The sequence below is a fragment of the Takifugu flavidus genome, chromosome 1 (genome assembly GCF_003711565.1).
Source record: "Takifugu flavidus isolate HTHZ2018 chromosome 1, ASM371156v2, whole genome shotgun sequence".
In the NCBI taxonomy this organism is placed as follows: domain Eukaryota; kingdom Metazoa; phylum Chordata; class Actinopteri; order Tetraodontiformes; family Tetraodontidae; genus Takifugu; species Takifugu flavidus.
In genome coordinates this window covers 7,813,515-7,829,361 of record NC_079520.1, presented here as the reverse complement: position 1 = coordinate 7,829,361, position 15,847 = coordinate 7,813,515, and the positions used below count along the sequence as shown (strand labels likewise).

Genomic DNA, 15,847 nt, shown 5'->3' with positions numbered 1-15,847 from the left:
GTGTAAATGCACAAAGAAAAATTTGAAAGATGCTACAATCACTTGAATCGCATTAGACAAATATTTTAAGTTTCTCTAGAAAAAAATTAGTTACCCATATTAAAGTGATGTTGAGTGCATTTACATCATATGAGGAAACACTAGTTGTTCATAGAAAGGAGATCTTTACTAAAGTATTTACAGTAATATTTTTAGTAGTCATATAGTTATCATGGTGCATACAATATCCCTATAAGTTCAAGGTTTATGTGGAGTTTTAATTTTATTTCATGCACTTCCAGATCTACAAGTCCATCTGATTTTTTGGTTTTTATGTTTACCGTGTTTTAGACACAAACAGTGAACGACCTCTTGTCTCTTGTCCTCTAGTCTAAAATTTATATGTAACGGCTTAGCCCCCTGAGGTCACTGCAGGAAACGTTCGGACACAGCGACATCTGGTGGATTTTTTATTAAACACGGCAAACCTTTGAAAACAGTCCATTCCATCAATTTGTGATAGATGGTATAAAATTATATGAACATATAAATGAGATGAAAAGGTACTGTATATTTTAAAATGTGAATTATAGAAAATTTAGATTTAAATAAACCAAAAATATGTGTACATTTTCTGACATAAATTTGATAAATATTTGATTTTATAGATGCCAAATTGTTCATATTAAACATTAAACAAATTACAGGATTTGGATATGCATTTCATGAAAAAAATGTTAAAAATACATTGCTCTAAAAAATAAAGTCACTTAAGTATCTGATATCTCGATGAAGAAAATTTTTCAGTTGAAAATCTTTCCTCAGTTCGTAGAAAAAATTTAGAGCAAATAAAAGTAAGAACAAAAAGTCAAAATCCAAATTCAAAAGGCATTATGGACTGAACTCAGAATAAATACTCAAAATCAAAGTGGATCAGTTTTGCATGTATCTGTATGCACTCCCTGCAAAAAGTGATTAATTCTGCTGACGAAACATCTTGTGCTAAACATTTTGTGAGTGTGTGGATTTATTGACTCAACCGAAAAGGGGAAGGAAGTGATCTAAAGCCTGTGACATAAGACTTAACTGACAGTTTTAGTTTCTATGAAAGAACATTAACAAAAAAATCACATTCAGTTCAACAGCTCCACCTTAGTATTGTGTTTTGTGTGCAGCAGTCACAGTAAAAATCAGCAGGTGATCCAAGGACATATGGGATAAATAAATAAATAAATAAATAAATAAATACAAGGGCGCTACACGTAAGTGTTTGCATGGAAGCGGAGGTTCAACATATTTAAACTAACGATTTATGAAAAAAAATTTAAATAAGCCTTCATGAACATGGCAAATAGAGTATTGTGTTTTTAATCGGAAATAAACTCAAAATGAATATTGTACAAACTTATTTGAATAGACATTTATTAAGATTAATATATGTTATTAGATTTCATTTTTACATCAGTATTACACGTATGAAGTACATCGATTTCTCTTTTCTGTCTAGATGAAAAGCAAAACATCGATTCGAATTTTTACAGCCCTGCGCGCGCCACCATGCTTGACAGAGAGGTGGGCGTGGTCAGCTTCTAAGTAAAGGTCACGGCACTCTTTCACCCACCTGCCGCCGCTCAGTCTCACTCGGACCACATTGAAGGCTGCTGTGAGAAACATACCCCTAAAAGTTTTCTTTACCTTTTGAGAACCTTTTTCACAAATCCGACAATGGTAAGTTTACGTTTTTAATATATTCAATACGCGTTTATCGTTTGAACGTCATCACTGGCTCCTGCCAAGAATACTCTGGCTGGCAAAACTGAGCCGATGAAGTCCTGATTTGACATGTTCAGCGCACCAGTGGAGGGAAAATAACCTCCTTTTTTGTAATGAGTTACACAGTTTGACTATAGACTTGATCGGGTCAACACATGCAGAACGATATGTTATTATCATTAAGCTCTGTTTCATGATACATTTACACCTTGTTTTTTTATGTGTATATATATACAATGCGAAGACGTCAGAAATACAGACGGGAGTGATTTTCACCATTACGTTTGTGTAAAGAACCTGACCTGAAATAGATGAAAATTAGGAACATTGATTAAGTTGGTTTTAATGACTGATTTGTATATATTATAGTAAGATTTGGATGTCAGGAAGTGAAATTCTACTCGAACACGCCCTTAGACTTTGTTCTGTTTGCATACTGGAATATAAACACAGCTTTGTTTGGGCAGCATATACAGGACAAGGTTTCGCTGCATTATAAACACCTTTGCCAAACACCCCTGTGGTAATAAATGTAGTGTTAGTTTTCCTGTAACTTTAATTGTATTAAATTATAGCTGGGAAAATTGACTATTAGTGTAAAAGAATGAAATGGTTGCACATTTGTCACATTGGTCTTACCTGAAGAGAATGAGTGTACATCTCATTTCAAAAACATGGACTGAAAGTAAACTTCATAAGCTTAAAAGCATGATTCCTTCACACCAGTGTTGCTATTTTGGGGGCTGTCATTTGGTGTTTACAGACATAGCCGCCATTCTGTGATATGCAGGTTAGCTCCAGTCACCAAAAATAATCCTTTCTATGAGCTGATCAGTGTTTGATGTACATATGTGTATAAAATCCCCCTGACTGATATGGATTTTGAGAGATTTACACGTTAAATTTGGAAGGCAATTCTGTAAAAACCTGCAGCTACAACCCTCCCCTCTCCCAGCAGCAATGTCACTCCTTTTGAGTACTGGTAAGCAGAAATATTTGGGGTGAAGGATAAAAATAGGAGGATGCAAGTATATCGTATTTCAAAGGTCACTGTGTTGAGTCACATCAGGTAACAGTAGATTTTTAGTTTGTTGATCACAACAAAATACAGCTGCGTTGTAAAAATATGGAAATCATTTGTAAAATCCCTATTTTGAAAATAAAACAGAGAAAATACATAAATGATTTGGTTCTCAGAAATAATGAAATTGTTTGAAGTTGAAAGTGTATTATATACAGTCTATAAAATTGGATGAAATGTTATGATGGCCAAAATTTTACATGTGTTGCGGAGTTCCCTGAATGGCATTAGGCTCTGAAATAAACCACTGATGGTGCCACTTTTATTTTTATGCAGTGCGCAAACACAGTGCTGTGTGAATTTTGGGTGTACCATTACATCTCTCTCTTTAATTTAAGCTATAGGTATAAGAGGATAATGATCTCAATTTTAGCTCCCAAACTTTGCTCCCTGACAGTCACAGGAGATCTGGCAACAGCTGCAACTCATCTATATTTCTGTGAACTTCAACCTTTTCCTTGTATAAGCTTTTGCTTCCACCCTGAGGTAATTTTTGAGTGATTTATTGCATTCCTGCAGGCATCAAGTGTATTAGTAACATAAGTCATGAATGCAGAAGCAGAAGGACAAAAAGCATCATCTGCTGGCATGTCTCAAATGGAAAAGATGAACATGCCATTGCCAGAAGTATGTGACCGGAAAGTTTCTGTTGTTCTGCTCTTCCAGCGTGAATGTATCTCAGTCCATGTCGGCCAGGCTGGTGTCCAGATGGGGAACACCTGCTGGGAACTCTACTGTTTAGAGCATGGGATAGAGCCAGATGGTCAGATGTCCAGCCACAAGCCTGTGAGAGGCCACGATGACTCCTTCACCACTTTCTTCAGTGAGACAGGGGCTGGGAAGTATGTCCCCAGAGCCATCTTTGTTGACCTGGAACCTACTGTCGTTGGTCAGTAGGTTTATGTTATCCTGCTTTTTAAGCTCTCATGCCATTCCATTACAAGATAATGGAATCTCCTTGCTTCTGCAGATGAGGTGCGCACAGGAACCTACCGTCAACTCTTTCACCCTGAGCAGCTGATCTCAGGAAAAGAAGATGCAGCCAACAACTATGCCCGTGGACACTACACCATCGGCAGGGAAATCATTGACTCTGTCTTAGACAGGATCCGTAAACTGGTAAGACAAGATTAAGATAACTCACCAGATTTAAGCCGTGCCTTTACTGGTTCTCATGCAACCAAATATTTTTTTTCGTGGTCACTGCATCAATTTGCCGTCATGGATTACATTCTATTAACCCTATATGCTCAAGCTGTTTGAGGTTAATGGTAAAACTGCCTTGAGCAGAGCTTCTGCTGTAGTTTATGTGAAGAGGACTCACCCTGTGAGTGTCAGCTGGAGACAGTCCTCTATCCTGCAGCAGCTTGCACATTTATACTACTTCTTTGTGTTGAAGCCCAGCACACATTCAATGCATTGCTTAAGTTCATAGTTGTGTATTTCATGGGCACCTTGAGCAATTAGATGTAACGTTCAAAGGAAAGAGGCACTGAGGTCATTTAACAAATCTTTGTTTTTTTGTCTGTTTTCTACATTTCTCTGCCAGTAAGTTCCGCCTGCTTCCTCATTTTGCTCCCTCCCTTTTAGTATGTTCAGCACCTTAGGAAATTGCACACAGGTTGTTAATTTTCGGCCATTAATGTAATAACTGTGTAATTCTTTGTTTTTCTATTAACCATACTGTCAGATTATATTAAATTTAACAAAATCACCATTCAGACAATAACAGTAAGCTTTAATAGGAGAAGATAGTGAGGATGTGTTCTGGGATCTCAACCCCAACTCTTTTTTTTTTATTTCAGTCAGATCAGTGCACGGGCCTTCAAGGATTCCTCATCTTTCACTCCTTTGGTGGGGGCACTGGTTCAGGTTTCACCTCACTGTTGATGGAGAGACTCTCTGTCGATTATGGCAAAAAGTCTAAGCTTGAGTTCGCCATCTACCCAGCACCCCAGGTCTCCACTGCAGTGGTGGAGCCTTACAACTCCATCTTGACCACCCACACCACCCTGGAGCACTCTGACTGTGCCTTCATGGTGGACAACGAGGCCATCTACGACATCTGCCGCAGGAACCTGGACATTGAGAGGCCGACCTACACCAACCTTAACAGGCTCATCAGCCAGATAGTGTCCTCCATCACGGCCTCCCTTCGCTTTGATGGAGCTCTGAATGTTGACCTGACAGAGTTCCAGACCAACCTGGTGCCCTACCCTCGTATCCACTTCCCTCTGGCCACTTATGCTCCAGTCATCTCTGCAGAGAAAGCCTACCATGAGCAGCTGTCTGTCGCTGACATTACCAACTCCTGCTTCGAGCCGGCCAATCAGATGGTGAAGTGCGATCCTCGCCATGGTAAATACATGGCCTGCTGTCTGCTGTACCGTGGCGATGTGGTGCCCAAAGACGTCAACACTGCCATCGCAGCCATCAAAACCAAACGCAGCATCCAGTTTGTGGACTGGTGCCCCACAGGCTTCAAAGTAGGCATCAACTACCAGCCTCCCACTGTGGTTCCTGGAGGAGACCTGGCCAAAGTGCAGAGGGCCGTGTGCATGCTGAGCAACACCACAGCCATCGCTGAGGCCTGGGCCCGTCTAGACCACAAGTTTGACCTCATGTATGCCAAGAGAGCCTTCGTCCACTGGTATGTCGGGGAGGGAATGGAGGAGGGAGAGTTTTCAGAGGCCAGAGAAGACATGGCTGCCCTGGAGAAGGATTATGAAGAGGTCGGGCTCGACTCATTCGAGGAGGATGAAGAAGGAGAAGAATATTAGACAGGCTTCTCTGTCATTTGCCCATTGATATAACAAACAAGATCTTGAAAATAACAGAAATATTTGAGATGTTAATTTGCATGTTATTTATTTGTTAATTGTTAAACTGAAAAAACTAAAGTTTAGTTTTTCTACCACTGTTCTTTGCTACAAATCATTAGTTATGGAAGTGCATCCACGCTGAAAAATGACAGTACAGGAGAGATGCTGTGACTATTATTTTTGTGTGTGTGTGTGTGTGTAATTCTTTTGCGTGTCTGTAAATGAAGTGCCATGATAATAAATGCGATGTTTGAAACCTGTTTTGTTTCTCAGTGTCCATGCAGGATCTCTTTCATCCAGGCTATGGTAATCCATAAAGTTATAGCAAAGGGTCAACTGTACTGTTGAACACAACTGGAAAATGTTTTGATTCTCATCCGAAAGAATTCTTCAGTCCTGGTGTGACCAGAGTTGAAACTATTTAAGCTGATGCATTATGAAAGAGCTGAATAGCCATCACATGGGAGTGGTTTTCTTGAATAGTTGTCAATAACACTCATCAGAAAGACAAAAAGCCTATCGGGTGAGTCTTTCGGATCACATGTCCTGGCAGAAAGCGGAGTATTTCTCAGTAATTCATTCTTTTAATAAATTGATTACACAATTACTGATCAGCTACATTCTTCTATTTGGGATCTAGTTGGGAATGTCGGTCCAGAAGTCTCCTCAATTTTACTTGTTCAATGTGCATAAGGGTGAGACGGCCACACAGTGACAGTCTGAAGAAGCATATGTGGGCAACAGACTGCACTCCCACTTTCCATCATTAAAAGTAACTTGGCAAAGAGAAAAATGCTATAGAGGCTTAAAAATCATTCTGGCAGTAGGAAACTGGTGGTATGAATGTTGATATTGATCTGACACATTCCACTTGCCTAACCACAGTTGTGGTTTGAACATGCCTCTGTGCTAATCCCTTTACAGACTTTTCTGAAGCAATCCAGGGCTTGTGCTGGACACATTGCTGAACTGTGGGGTTATGAGCAAAGACAGGACAGAATGTACTTGATACCTTCGGTATCTGTCGCCAGACATATGCTGTGATGCATCAGATATAATCACTTGAAGAAGATTGATTGTTGCTACATTTTACCCCTTGATTGTGTATTGCCTGTCTGACTGGGCAGAAGTGCCCCACCTTATCTGCATCGACCTCTTCTTAGGAAACTGGCCTTGTTGGCATAATCATTGAGTAGGGCAAGTCTCAGAGACATTAACAGGTGTGTGAAGGTGCGAGTCTTCACAAATTGCTTACTGGGAACATCAGAACGTAGTTAAATTGTGTTTAATTGCAACTAATTGATTAGAGATCTCAAACAATGGCAACACGTTGGGGCATATGTAGTGTAGGTAAAATCAGTCATGATTTCTCAGCTGCTTTGCGGACTCTGGTTCCTGAAGACCATAAGGTAAGTTGTAACATATATTTAATCCCTTATGTATTAAATATGCAAGCTAGCCAAATCCCTTCCTTGATCTCTAATTCACACAGTAACGTGTTAATGAAGATTTGACGTCTAGCTGGAGTGTAATAAATGGATTTATTCAAAGATAGCAATATCACATAAATGCAGGATCAGGATGAGTTCAGATGTCACAAATTACCCAATTTAAACAATGTTACACTAATTGTTGTGGGCTGTTAGCATTTACTGTGTGTTTAAACATCAAACTTGTTCTTTATCATTATTTATCAAAATTTCATGCAGTGTCACTAGGCGGCCAAAACCAAGGACAATTATTATGTCAGTTATAACGGTTAAATTACATTGTTAAGTAAACTATAAAGAAGACAAACCTTTGATGAAGTAAATTCCTAATGGTGTTCCACGCCCTTTATAAAATAATTGCTTGATAATTTCACACGCTCACATTTCAACTGACGTTAACACCACTGTGCTGAAAGTTTGTGAAGTAATAAAGTCAGTTTTGGTTCTGCTCAGATTGTGGCTGTGGCATCGAGGGACCTGCAGCGTGCCGAAGAGTTTGCGAAACGACACAAAATCCCTCGTGCATATGGGAGTTATGAGGAGCTAGCACAAGATCCAGACATTGGTGAGCTCATCTTTCTGGACATGATGTTCCTGGACTAAAATGAAACTGATGAGGAACCATCATTTTTGTCCACTTTCAAGGCTCAACAGAACTCTGAAATTGAAATTCCTAACTAATAAAATTCCAATGAAGTATCAAAATTTAGAACAATAAATGTTTTTCACAGAAATGTGACAGTGACAAAAGTCAAACCATTTACTTTTGTAGATGTTGTGTACATTGGTACAATCCACCCTCAGCACTTTAACACTGGAAAACTCTTCGTAAACGCACAAAAAAACGTGCTGATTGAGAAACCGCTGGGCATGAATTTAAGGCAGGTGCAAGAACTGATCACTGCAGCCCAGGAGAAAAAGGTTTTCCTCATGGAGGTAACTGTTTGTTTGTTTGTTTTTTAAATTCTAGGGTGAAAAATATCTTTGTTTGATACATTTCTTTTTAAAAATTCTTCCAGGCAGTCTGGGCGCGGTTCTTTCCTGCGTATGCTGAAGTGAGAAGACTCTTAAAACAAGGAGAAGTGGGTGATGTTCAGATGGTGAGGGCTGAGTTTGGGCTTCCAGTCTCGCATGTCCGTCGCATGTCAGACAGCAAACTGGGAGGAGGGGGACTGGTGGATTTGGGCATCTACCCACTGCAGTTTGCCTTCATGGTTTTTAAAGGGGAGAAACCAGAGTCCATCCACGCAAGTGGCCATTGTTTAGAAACAGGTACCTGTCTCAAAACTGCTAATGTAATTGCCATTTCATAATAAGCTCAGAGAAAATGAGCCGAAATCCTAATCAAGAGACAAGCTTCAACATTTTATAAACAATTCATGAATGAACTTGTGCTAATTCTCTTATTTAGGTGTTGATGATACAGCAGTTGTGGTGCTCAAATTCTCTGGAAACAGGCTGGCTGTTTGCACCTGTTCAATCAGCATGAAGCTGGTCTCTGATGCTGTTATTGTTGGAACAAAAGGCACTATAAAGGTAAGAGGAGAAAAAACATTTCCACACAATAAGACATCTGCAATGATAAAGGAGCAGTTTTGTAATAAGAAGTCACGTGTGGGTTGTTTCCACTCCAGCTGCCCCACCACATGTGGTGCCCCACCGAATTGGAAGTAAACGGGAAGGAAATGCACTTTCCCCTGCCAGAGACCGACCTGCCTCTGAACTATGTCCACAGTGCAGGTTTACGATATGAAGGTGAAGAGGTCAGACGCTGCCTGCTCAAAGGTACAAACTAAAAAAGGTCCAAGTCTGTCCATTTATTGCTGCACAAGTTCAGCAACATAATATTAATTAATGTGCAATTACATCATCCCTGCTAGGTTTGAAGGAGAGTGCAGAGATGCTGTGGGCTCATTCCATCCTGTTAACAGAAACCCTGGATGAAGCCAGAAGGCAGATGGGAGTGATATATGACCAGGACAAACTCTAGAGTTTGCCAACTCTATGTTAGAAAGTAAAAACAAAAGAATTACATTTCCAATATCCTGGTTATGCATACATTGAGGCTCAGTAGCTGACTTTTGGGTTTTGATTAAGGTGAAGTAAAATTAAGAATGTCTACTAACCTGTTAGGTAGGAGGAATTTATTTATTTTATAGCATGTTTGTTTCCAAAATAGATACATTTTTTTCTTGTTTGGCTGAGTGATTCAACTGTCATACTTGGCTGAGTAGTGGCAACTTTAAGGGGTAGAGTAATAAAGGTAAAGAATGAACCTTGGTTTGTTTGATTGGTTTGTCAGAGGGATGGATGGATGGATGGACTTTTGTTCTGATGATTTTCCATGCTTCACCAACTCACTAGATGCCATTACAATTCGGAGTAATTTGGAGTGAGTTGCAGTATTTTGTTTTCACCACAGAGAGGCAGAATGTTCAGGCCAAGAATATGCGCTGCGTCATCACTCTTTGTTTTCATCCACGTTCTTTTTTTTATTGTCAGCTAAATCCACTCTGAGTGGAAAAGGCGTGCGTGAGTTCGTTTGGAACCTAACATATACATTCAGAGTGCCACAATAGTTAATGGCAGCCTGCGCATAACTACACGTATTTAGTGCGACAGCATCTTATGACGTCAAATCGACGCGACTTAAACTGGCCCTTCTAAATGATTGAAAACTAACGTTTGAGTCAATTTACCGAGACTAATGCGTTTAACACATGGATAAGTGGTTCAGGAACTGCGAGGCCATCAAAAGATTAGGGTTTTTCAGTCCGCAGCCATGTCGTCGTGTCAGGGACTGACGGTTGCTCGGCAACTGTTGAGACGCTTTTCGGTTTATCCGGAAGTGCGTTGCTCAGAGGAAATATGGCGCACCGTGCAGTGCATATACTCCGGTTATGGACTGCTACACTTTACTCTTGTACGTTATCAGTTTCGTTTATGCTCGTCACTCTTGTTGCATTTAACGCAGCGAACGCCGACGATGTCTTTAGTGCAAGTCACACGGCGACAGCATCCACCTCCATGGCGAGGGATGTGCGGTAAGTTTTCACTGGTTGCTAATTTAGCAAACAAAAGCTAACGCAAAACTAGTGGTGTATATTCATCGAAACACTTCTAGTTTTTATGACACTTCACTTGTACCCCTTTTTAGATCAGAGTTTAGTGTCTGTGATCGTTTTCCCGTTTAAAGGACTATTAACATTCAAGTAGTCACAAATACATGTTTTCTGTGAATATTTGTAAATACTCTCTTTACCTCCCCGTGTGACTATAATGAATTACTGCTATTAATAGAATACCAATTTAACTTAAAACATGAAGTGTCAAGACAGTTTCACGTTGGCTGAGAGGTGTGTTTTTTTTTTAAAAAGGTAACAAAGGTAACAAAAATAGTATACTTACTAAACCCATAGGGTCTAGCAAAGATTTTTGAAAAGCTGGATATTACAGAAAGAAACTATAATGACTATATTAGCTATAATAACATATAATATAGCTTTACCAACAACAACAATAAGGAGAATAATAATAAAAAGAAGAATCTGTTCAGCCAGCAGCGATGGTGCTGGTATATAAATGTCTTATTTGTATTTTTTTTCATTTTTGTTCAACCCCCATTGTGTGTAGAATAAACCTTGAATAATAAAAAACTATTAATAATATATCCAAGGTAGTTTTCTATGTCATATTAATAATATACATAATAACAACACATTTTTTAAAGTTACAAATAATCTCTTACCTTTAGGGAATGGACTGTTTCCTCTTTATTCCTGTTATGAGGTTAAAGATTTTTGCCTCTTCCACTGTTGCTTGGGGGGGTTGTGCAGTCTTGACTGTGAAAGACAATATATCAATGATGTTCAGTTGGATTACATTTTGTCATTGACGAATGAGCTGTTCCATTGGCTATTCTTGAAGCTGGAGCTCTTGACCTCTCTCATCACTTTAGGTACCTGTTGTATGATGTAAACCCTCCGGAGGGCTTCAATCTGCGGAGAGATGTCTACATTCGAATGGCCTCCCTGGTTAAGACGCTGACTAAAGATGGAGATGACTGGGTATTGGTACTTCCCCCGTGGGGTCGGCTCTATCACTGGCAAAGCCCTGATATCTACCAGCTGCGCATCCCGTGGGGAGAGTTCTTCAGTCTCACCAGCCTGCAGGTCAATGTTCCTGTCATTGAGTATGAGGAATTCATTGCTGGTAAGTTTCTAATATTGTTGATCCAGAATTTGAAAGTATTCTTGTTTTTAGTCAATTTAACACAGATTCTTTTAAGTCACCACAAGTCTAATTTCTTCAGATTTTGCGCATTAAAGCCAAACGGCCTTTCACATTTTGTTCTCCCCTTTGTGTGCAGAGAACGGAGGCCCGTTCATAGACCAGGTTTTGGTCCTGCAGAACTATGCTGAAGGTTGGACAGATGGGAAATGGGAAGAAAAAGTAGATAAACGGCCATGCATTGAGAAGCTGATCTACTCCAAAGATAAACAGGGCTATTATAGGTAAAGAAGTTTTAACTGCAATGGCAAAATAATAATTTTAACAGTTGTAGATCTTTCAAATAATTACACTCCTCTTCATTTTTCTGCATTCATATTTAGCCTCTAGCCTTTACCTGATTCTGATATGAATCTGTTTGTCTGTGTTGATTCCAAGGGGCTGGTTTTGGGGTTATGAGGAGACAAGAGCTCGAAATGTAACTTGTATATCAGCCCAAGGCCATGCATCTATCATGGCTCCAGTTCTCCAGAAAAACATCACAGTGACGTGAGTAGCAGTTGAGCAGCATTACCGTGGAAACGTACTCTGAGGCTCCACACGCAAACACAGTGTGGATACATTTATGAAGCACACCAAAGCATTTTCATATGCAACACTGTTAACGTTACATTAAAATAGAGTTTCGTTGTACTTTTATTACAAGCTGCTGGCGTCAGATGCACCTCATCGTCAATGTATGCATCATTTGTGTCACAGATCTGTAATGCTGGACCGTGCCGAGACCCTCCTCCACGATCACTACGCTGGGAAGGATTACTGGGATGTAAGAGGTGATCGGTTATACATTTCTGTTTTTTTTAACGCCTCAAGTCTAACATCATGCAAATCTGTGTTTGAGGCAGACGCGCCGCAGTATGGTCTTTGCTAAGCACCTGCGGCTCATAGGGGATAACTTCAGGGCAACACACCTGAACTCGACAGATATAAGCGACAGCACCGTTTACAGTGAGGACTGGACCCGCATGAAAGTGAGTGACCCTTGAACTAAGCACACTTTATTTTGACAGTTCATTTTTGCACCATTCACAAAACTGCTGACAAAGTCACTTTGGAAATCAACAAGACGCTAATAACAGTCTTCATCTGCATGTTCTTGTGCTGTTTGGGGGAAAATGTGTCTCCTCAGGCTAAGCTAGGCTCAGCGAAAGGGGGACCGTATCTTGGTGTCCATCTGCGAAGGAAGGATTTTATCTGGGGTCATAGAGAAGATGTCCCCAGCCTTAAGGGAGCCGTCAAAAAAATACGCAGCTTGATGAAGAAGCACAAACTTGACAAGGTTTTCTTGGCAACAGATGCAGATGGGGGAGGTGAGGACATAAAGACATAAATGTAAAAGGGTTATCAGAACAATTCATATAATTAGGTGAATAATAAAAACAGTGGTCTGTTCATTTTCTCATTTAATCGATGCAAACTGGTGCCAAATCTTTTAGAACTGAAAGAGCTGAAGAGGTTGTTACCAGAAATGTTGCGGTTTGATCCCTCAATAGAAGACCTGGAGCTCCTTAAAGATGGAGGAGTGGCCATAATTGACCAGTGGATTTGTGCTCATGCGAGGTAAATTCCATATCCCATTTCTGTTGTTAAAAAACTGTAAAAGCTCATTTCATTCTTGGCTTTTTGGTATCAGGCAATAAGTTAGCACTTGTTAGCATAATGACTATTTCTATGGCCAAAGAACCAATCCTTTCAATAAAGACACATCATTTTATAGATATTGGTTGCAGTAATACACATGTCATAGTGAATTTGTATTGACTAAATAAGTTTGAATGCATTTCCCCCTAAATTCACTCTAGATTACCTCGACATTGCTAGATGTTGCTAGATGAAGATGTTCTGGCACCTTCCCCTACCAAAACACCTTCCATAGATCAAATATCTCTTATTTCTAAATCAATTCTACATTACTTAAATGTAAAAGATGTCTTTGTCTTCATTCCACACGGTTTAAATTAAGAGCACAATAGGTTGAATACAACCGTTTCAACTGTGGTTCCTCTTGTCAGTAGGTTCCTTTTAACTGTACCTTTATTTTCAGATTCTTCATTGGAACTTCGGTGTCTACTTTCTCATTCCGGATCCATGAAGAGAGGGAGATCCTGGGATTTGATCCTAAAACTACGTACAACCGTTTCTGCGGAGACTCTGAGAAAGAATGTGAACAGCCGACACACTGGAAAATAGTTTACTGATGCAGTCACCAACGGTCTTCTCACACACAAGTGCCAGAAGTATTAGGTCAAATAACATTCACATGGATGAATCTATTCACAGTATTTTAAATGTTTTGGGTTTTTTTTCTTTAACTATTTGTGCAATCTGGTCTTCAGTGACCACTGTGACTGAACCTCGTAGTGAACAGGTCAAACCAAACATGTCCGACTGTGACTTCATAGATTTAAGCTGCAAATTTTCCTGTTGTGCGTTTGAGATGGATGTGTTTATTTTATGTGATTTCCTTTCTTTCCCCTGAACACCAGCACCACTGAGGGTTTGGTTTTGGTTCGACGTTTCCGTTTTTTACCATCTCTAAACTTGAACAATTTGAAATAAATTAGCACGTGATGCCGTTTTATACCGTCATAAACATTATTTTAAAAAGAAAACAAGCTAAGATCGGGGAAATATGTACTCAGTATTTTTGTTCCTTCTATTTAATGGTGGAATTTTCAGAACTTTTAAGTTATCCTGTTTTTTAAATAACTGATCTTGGACACTAATCTCCAACCTTTATTATAAGGAACAAATGTGACTTATTACAGTATGCCAAACAGAAAGTGAGAAAATTATTTTATTTTGAAGATGTGTGTATGTTTTCTTGCTTTCACTTCTCAAATCACAGCTATGATTTATTTTTTAAAGGAGAACAAATTATACATACATATTAAAAGATCCACATTGAAGCTATTCTTGTCTGTGTTGTCCATATTTATGCTGTCATCCTTGTGCCTGCTCGAGTCCAAGACATTCCATTCGGAAAATAAAAGAAACATCAATTGTGGGTTATTCTTGCTGCTTTCTTTGGGTTCATCTATCCGGGTCTTTTTTTTCTTTCTTTTACTGGCAAGTTTATCACCACGGTGGTGTCCAGCGCCCCCTTTTGGCGGGAGAAGAACCCAGGTCAGGCACTGATCTCATCGGCTTACAAGAAACATTCTTGGAAAACAGGTTTCGTAAAGTTAAATATAAAACGTCACAGGCGAACAACCCAAGCAAAGTTAATTAGATATGTTAAAAATATGCTAATTCTCCTTAGGAATATTGCCCATCAACGCCTTCTGAATGGAAAACCAATTCCATATTGTCCTTAAAACCGTATTATTCTATAATAAGCTTTGAAACGCTGCGTGCATTGTATTATTGTTTGCCTCTTCGTCTTTTCCCTTTGCACACAGTCAGAAGATGGGTCTAGTCTAGAGAATATATTCTCCCAGTGATATTTCCCAGAAGATGCCATGTGTTCCCCCCACCTGAGACCCACCACCTCAACAACAGCTCAGCTTGTTGCCTTCCAATTCACATCAGCACAGCCTTGTCTTGTCAGCTGCATTCACAAAGACTAAAAACGTATGTTTTTGTCACGGTTTCCTAAGTAAATGATACAAAAGTTGATTTTACGCGTCTAGTTGGGCATTCTCGTTCTCTGGAGGCTTACGTCATGGATATATGGCCACGCCCCCGTCGCACGCGAGAGGTGACAGGTAGATCGGCTCGCGACAGAGGAGAGTTCTCCCAAAGGAAAGTTGTAAACAAAGTGTTTGTTTGGACGAATTCATTTACTTTTGCCTTATTTTACCTTCTTCGGACACGAATGGAAGTGTCACCTTGCTAGGGGCCCATCTAGCGCCATGACCTTGCTAAGACGTCGCTATTCTGTCCGATAACAAAAAGTGGAACCATTAAAAGAAAATTGAAAGAACCAGCGCAGACAGGTATGTTACCTAAAAACCAGTTCGCTTACAGAAATAAACTGTCATTTTTAAAAATTTGTCAAGTACTTCCCATAAATGTTACCACCAATCTACAGTATGAAGCATGTAAAGGCTGTAGACTTCCTATGTGTGCGGATATAGTGTTGCTAAACCAATTTAAAAAAGACACTAAAATACACTTTTGGAATGAGGTTAAAGTTTTACCGCCGAGGGAATGTAAATGCATTTCTATTATATATTTAAATGTTTTAACAGTATATATCAGTAACATTTTGACCAACTGTCAGTATAAAATTCATTATTTTAACTGTCGCATCATCCCGATTTCTGACCAAAAAATTAAAGAAGAGACAATCTGCGAGATTCGCAAGCAAAATTAAGGAAAAATGTATATTTTCACCATTCTGCGCTGTACACTAGAGGTCAGTTATGATTTTGCCAGCAATTTATGTTAACATATTGCTATCACAAAAG

At 39.5% G+C, this 15,847-nt stretch overlaps 4 protein-coding genes across 4 annotated transcripts in view; all 4 read left to right on the top strand.

The window, feature by feature from the left end:
• The first annotated feature begins 1,546 nt into the window (after nucleotides 1–1,546).
• LOC130533649 (tubulin alpha chain-like) lies at nucleotides 1,547–5,915 on the top strand. Its single transcript, XM_057047235.1, has 4 exons — nucleotides 1,547–1,707; nucleotides 3,500–3,722; nucleotides 3,804–3,952; nucleotides 4,639–5,915. The coding sequence occupies exons 1-4, from the start codon at nucleotides 1,705–1,707 to the stop codon at nucleotides 5,611–5,613; spliced, it is 1,350 nt and encodes a 449-aa protein (XP_056903215.1). The 5' UTR covers nucleotides 1,547–1,704; the 3' UTR covers nucleotides 5,614–5,915.
• Nucleotides 5,916–6,105: 190 nt separating this feature from the next.
• Nucleotides 6,106–9,420, top strand: LOC130533700 (trans-1,2-dihydrobenzene-1,2-diol dehydrogenase-like). Its single transcript, XM_057047343.1, has 7 exons — nucleotides 6,106–7,064; nucleotides 7,599–7,710; nucleotides 7,918–8,081; nucleotides 8,165–8,417; nucleotides 8,557–8,681; nucleotides 8,780–8,930; nucleotides 9,026–9,420. The coding sequence occupies exons 1-7, from the start codon at nucleotides 6,975–6,977 to the stop codon at nucleotides 9,133–9,135; spliced, it is 1,005 nt and encodes a 334-aa protein (XP_056903323.1). The 5' UTR covers nucleotides 6,106–6,974; the 3' UTR covers nucleotides 9,136–9,420.
• Nucleotides 9,421–9,564: 144 nt separating this feature from the next.
• On the top strand, nucleotides 9,565–14,447 carry pofut2 (protein O-fucosyltransferase 2). Its single transcript, XM_057047262.1, has 9 exons — nucleotides 9,565–10,189; nucleotides 11,104–11,357; nucleotides 11,515–11,659; nucleotides 11,814–11,924; nucleotides 12,135–12,201; nucleotides 12,281–12,406; nucleotides 12,565–12,745; nucleotides 12,872–12,995; nucleotides 13,480–14,447. Exons 1-9 carry the CDS (start codon nucleotides 10,014–10,016, stop codon nucleotides 13,631–13,633), a joined length of 1,338 nt encoding a protein of 445 aa, XP_056903242.1. The 5' UTR covers nucleotides 9,565–10,013; the 3' UTR covers nucleotides 13,634–14,447.
• A 697-nt stretch (nucleotides 14,448–15,144) lies between these two features.
• The window catches only part of abca12 (ATP-binding cassette, sub-family A (ABC1), member 12), a 46,961-nt gene continuing 46,258 nt past the window's right edge, over nucleotides 15,145–15,847 (top strand). Inside the window, exon 1 of the mRNA XM_057029925.1 lies at nucleotides 15,145–15,373. The gene's annotated coding sequence lies outside the window, so the exon portion shown is untranslated. The remainder of the gene's footprint in view (nucleotides 15,374–15,847) is intronic.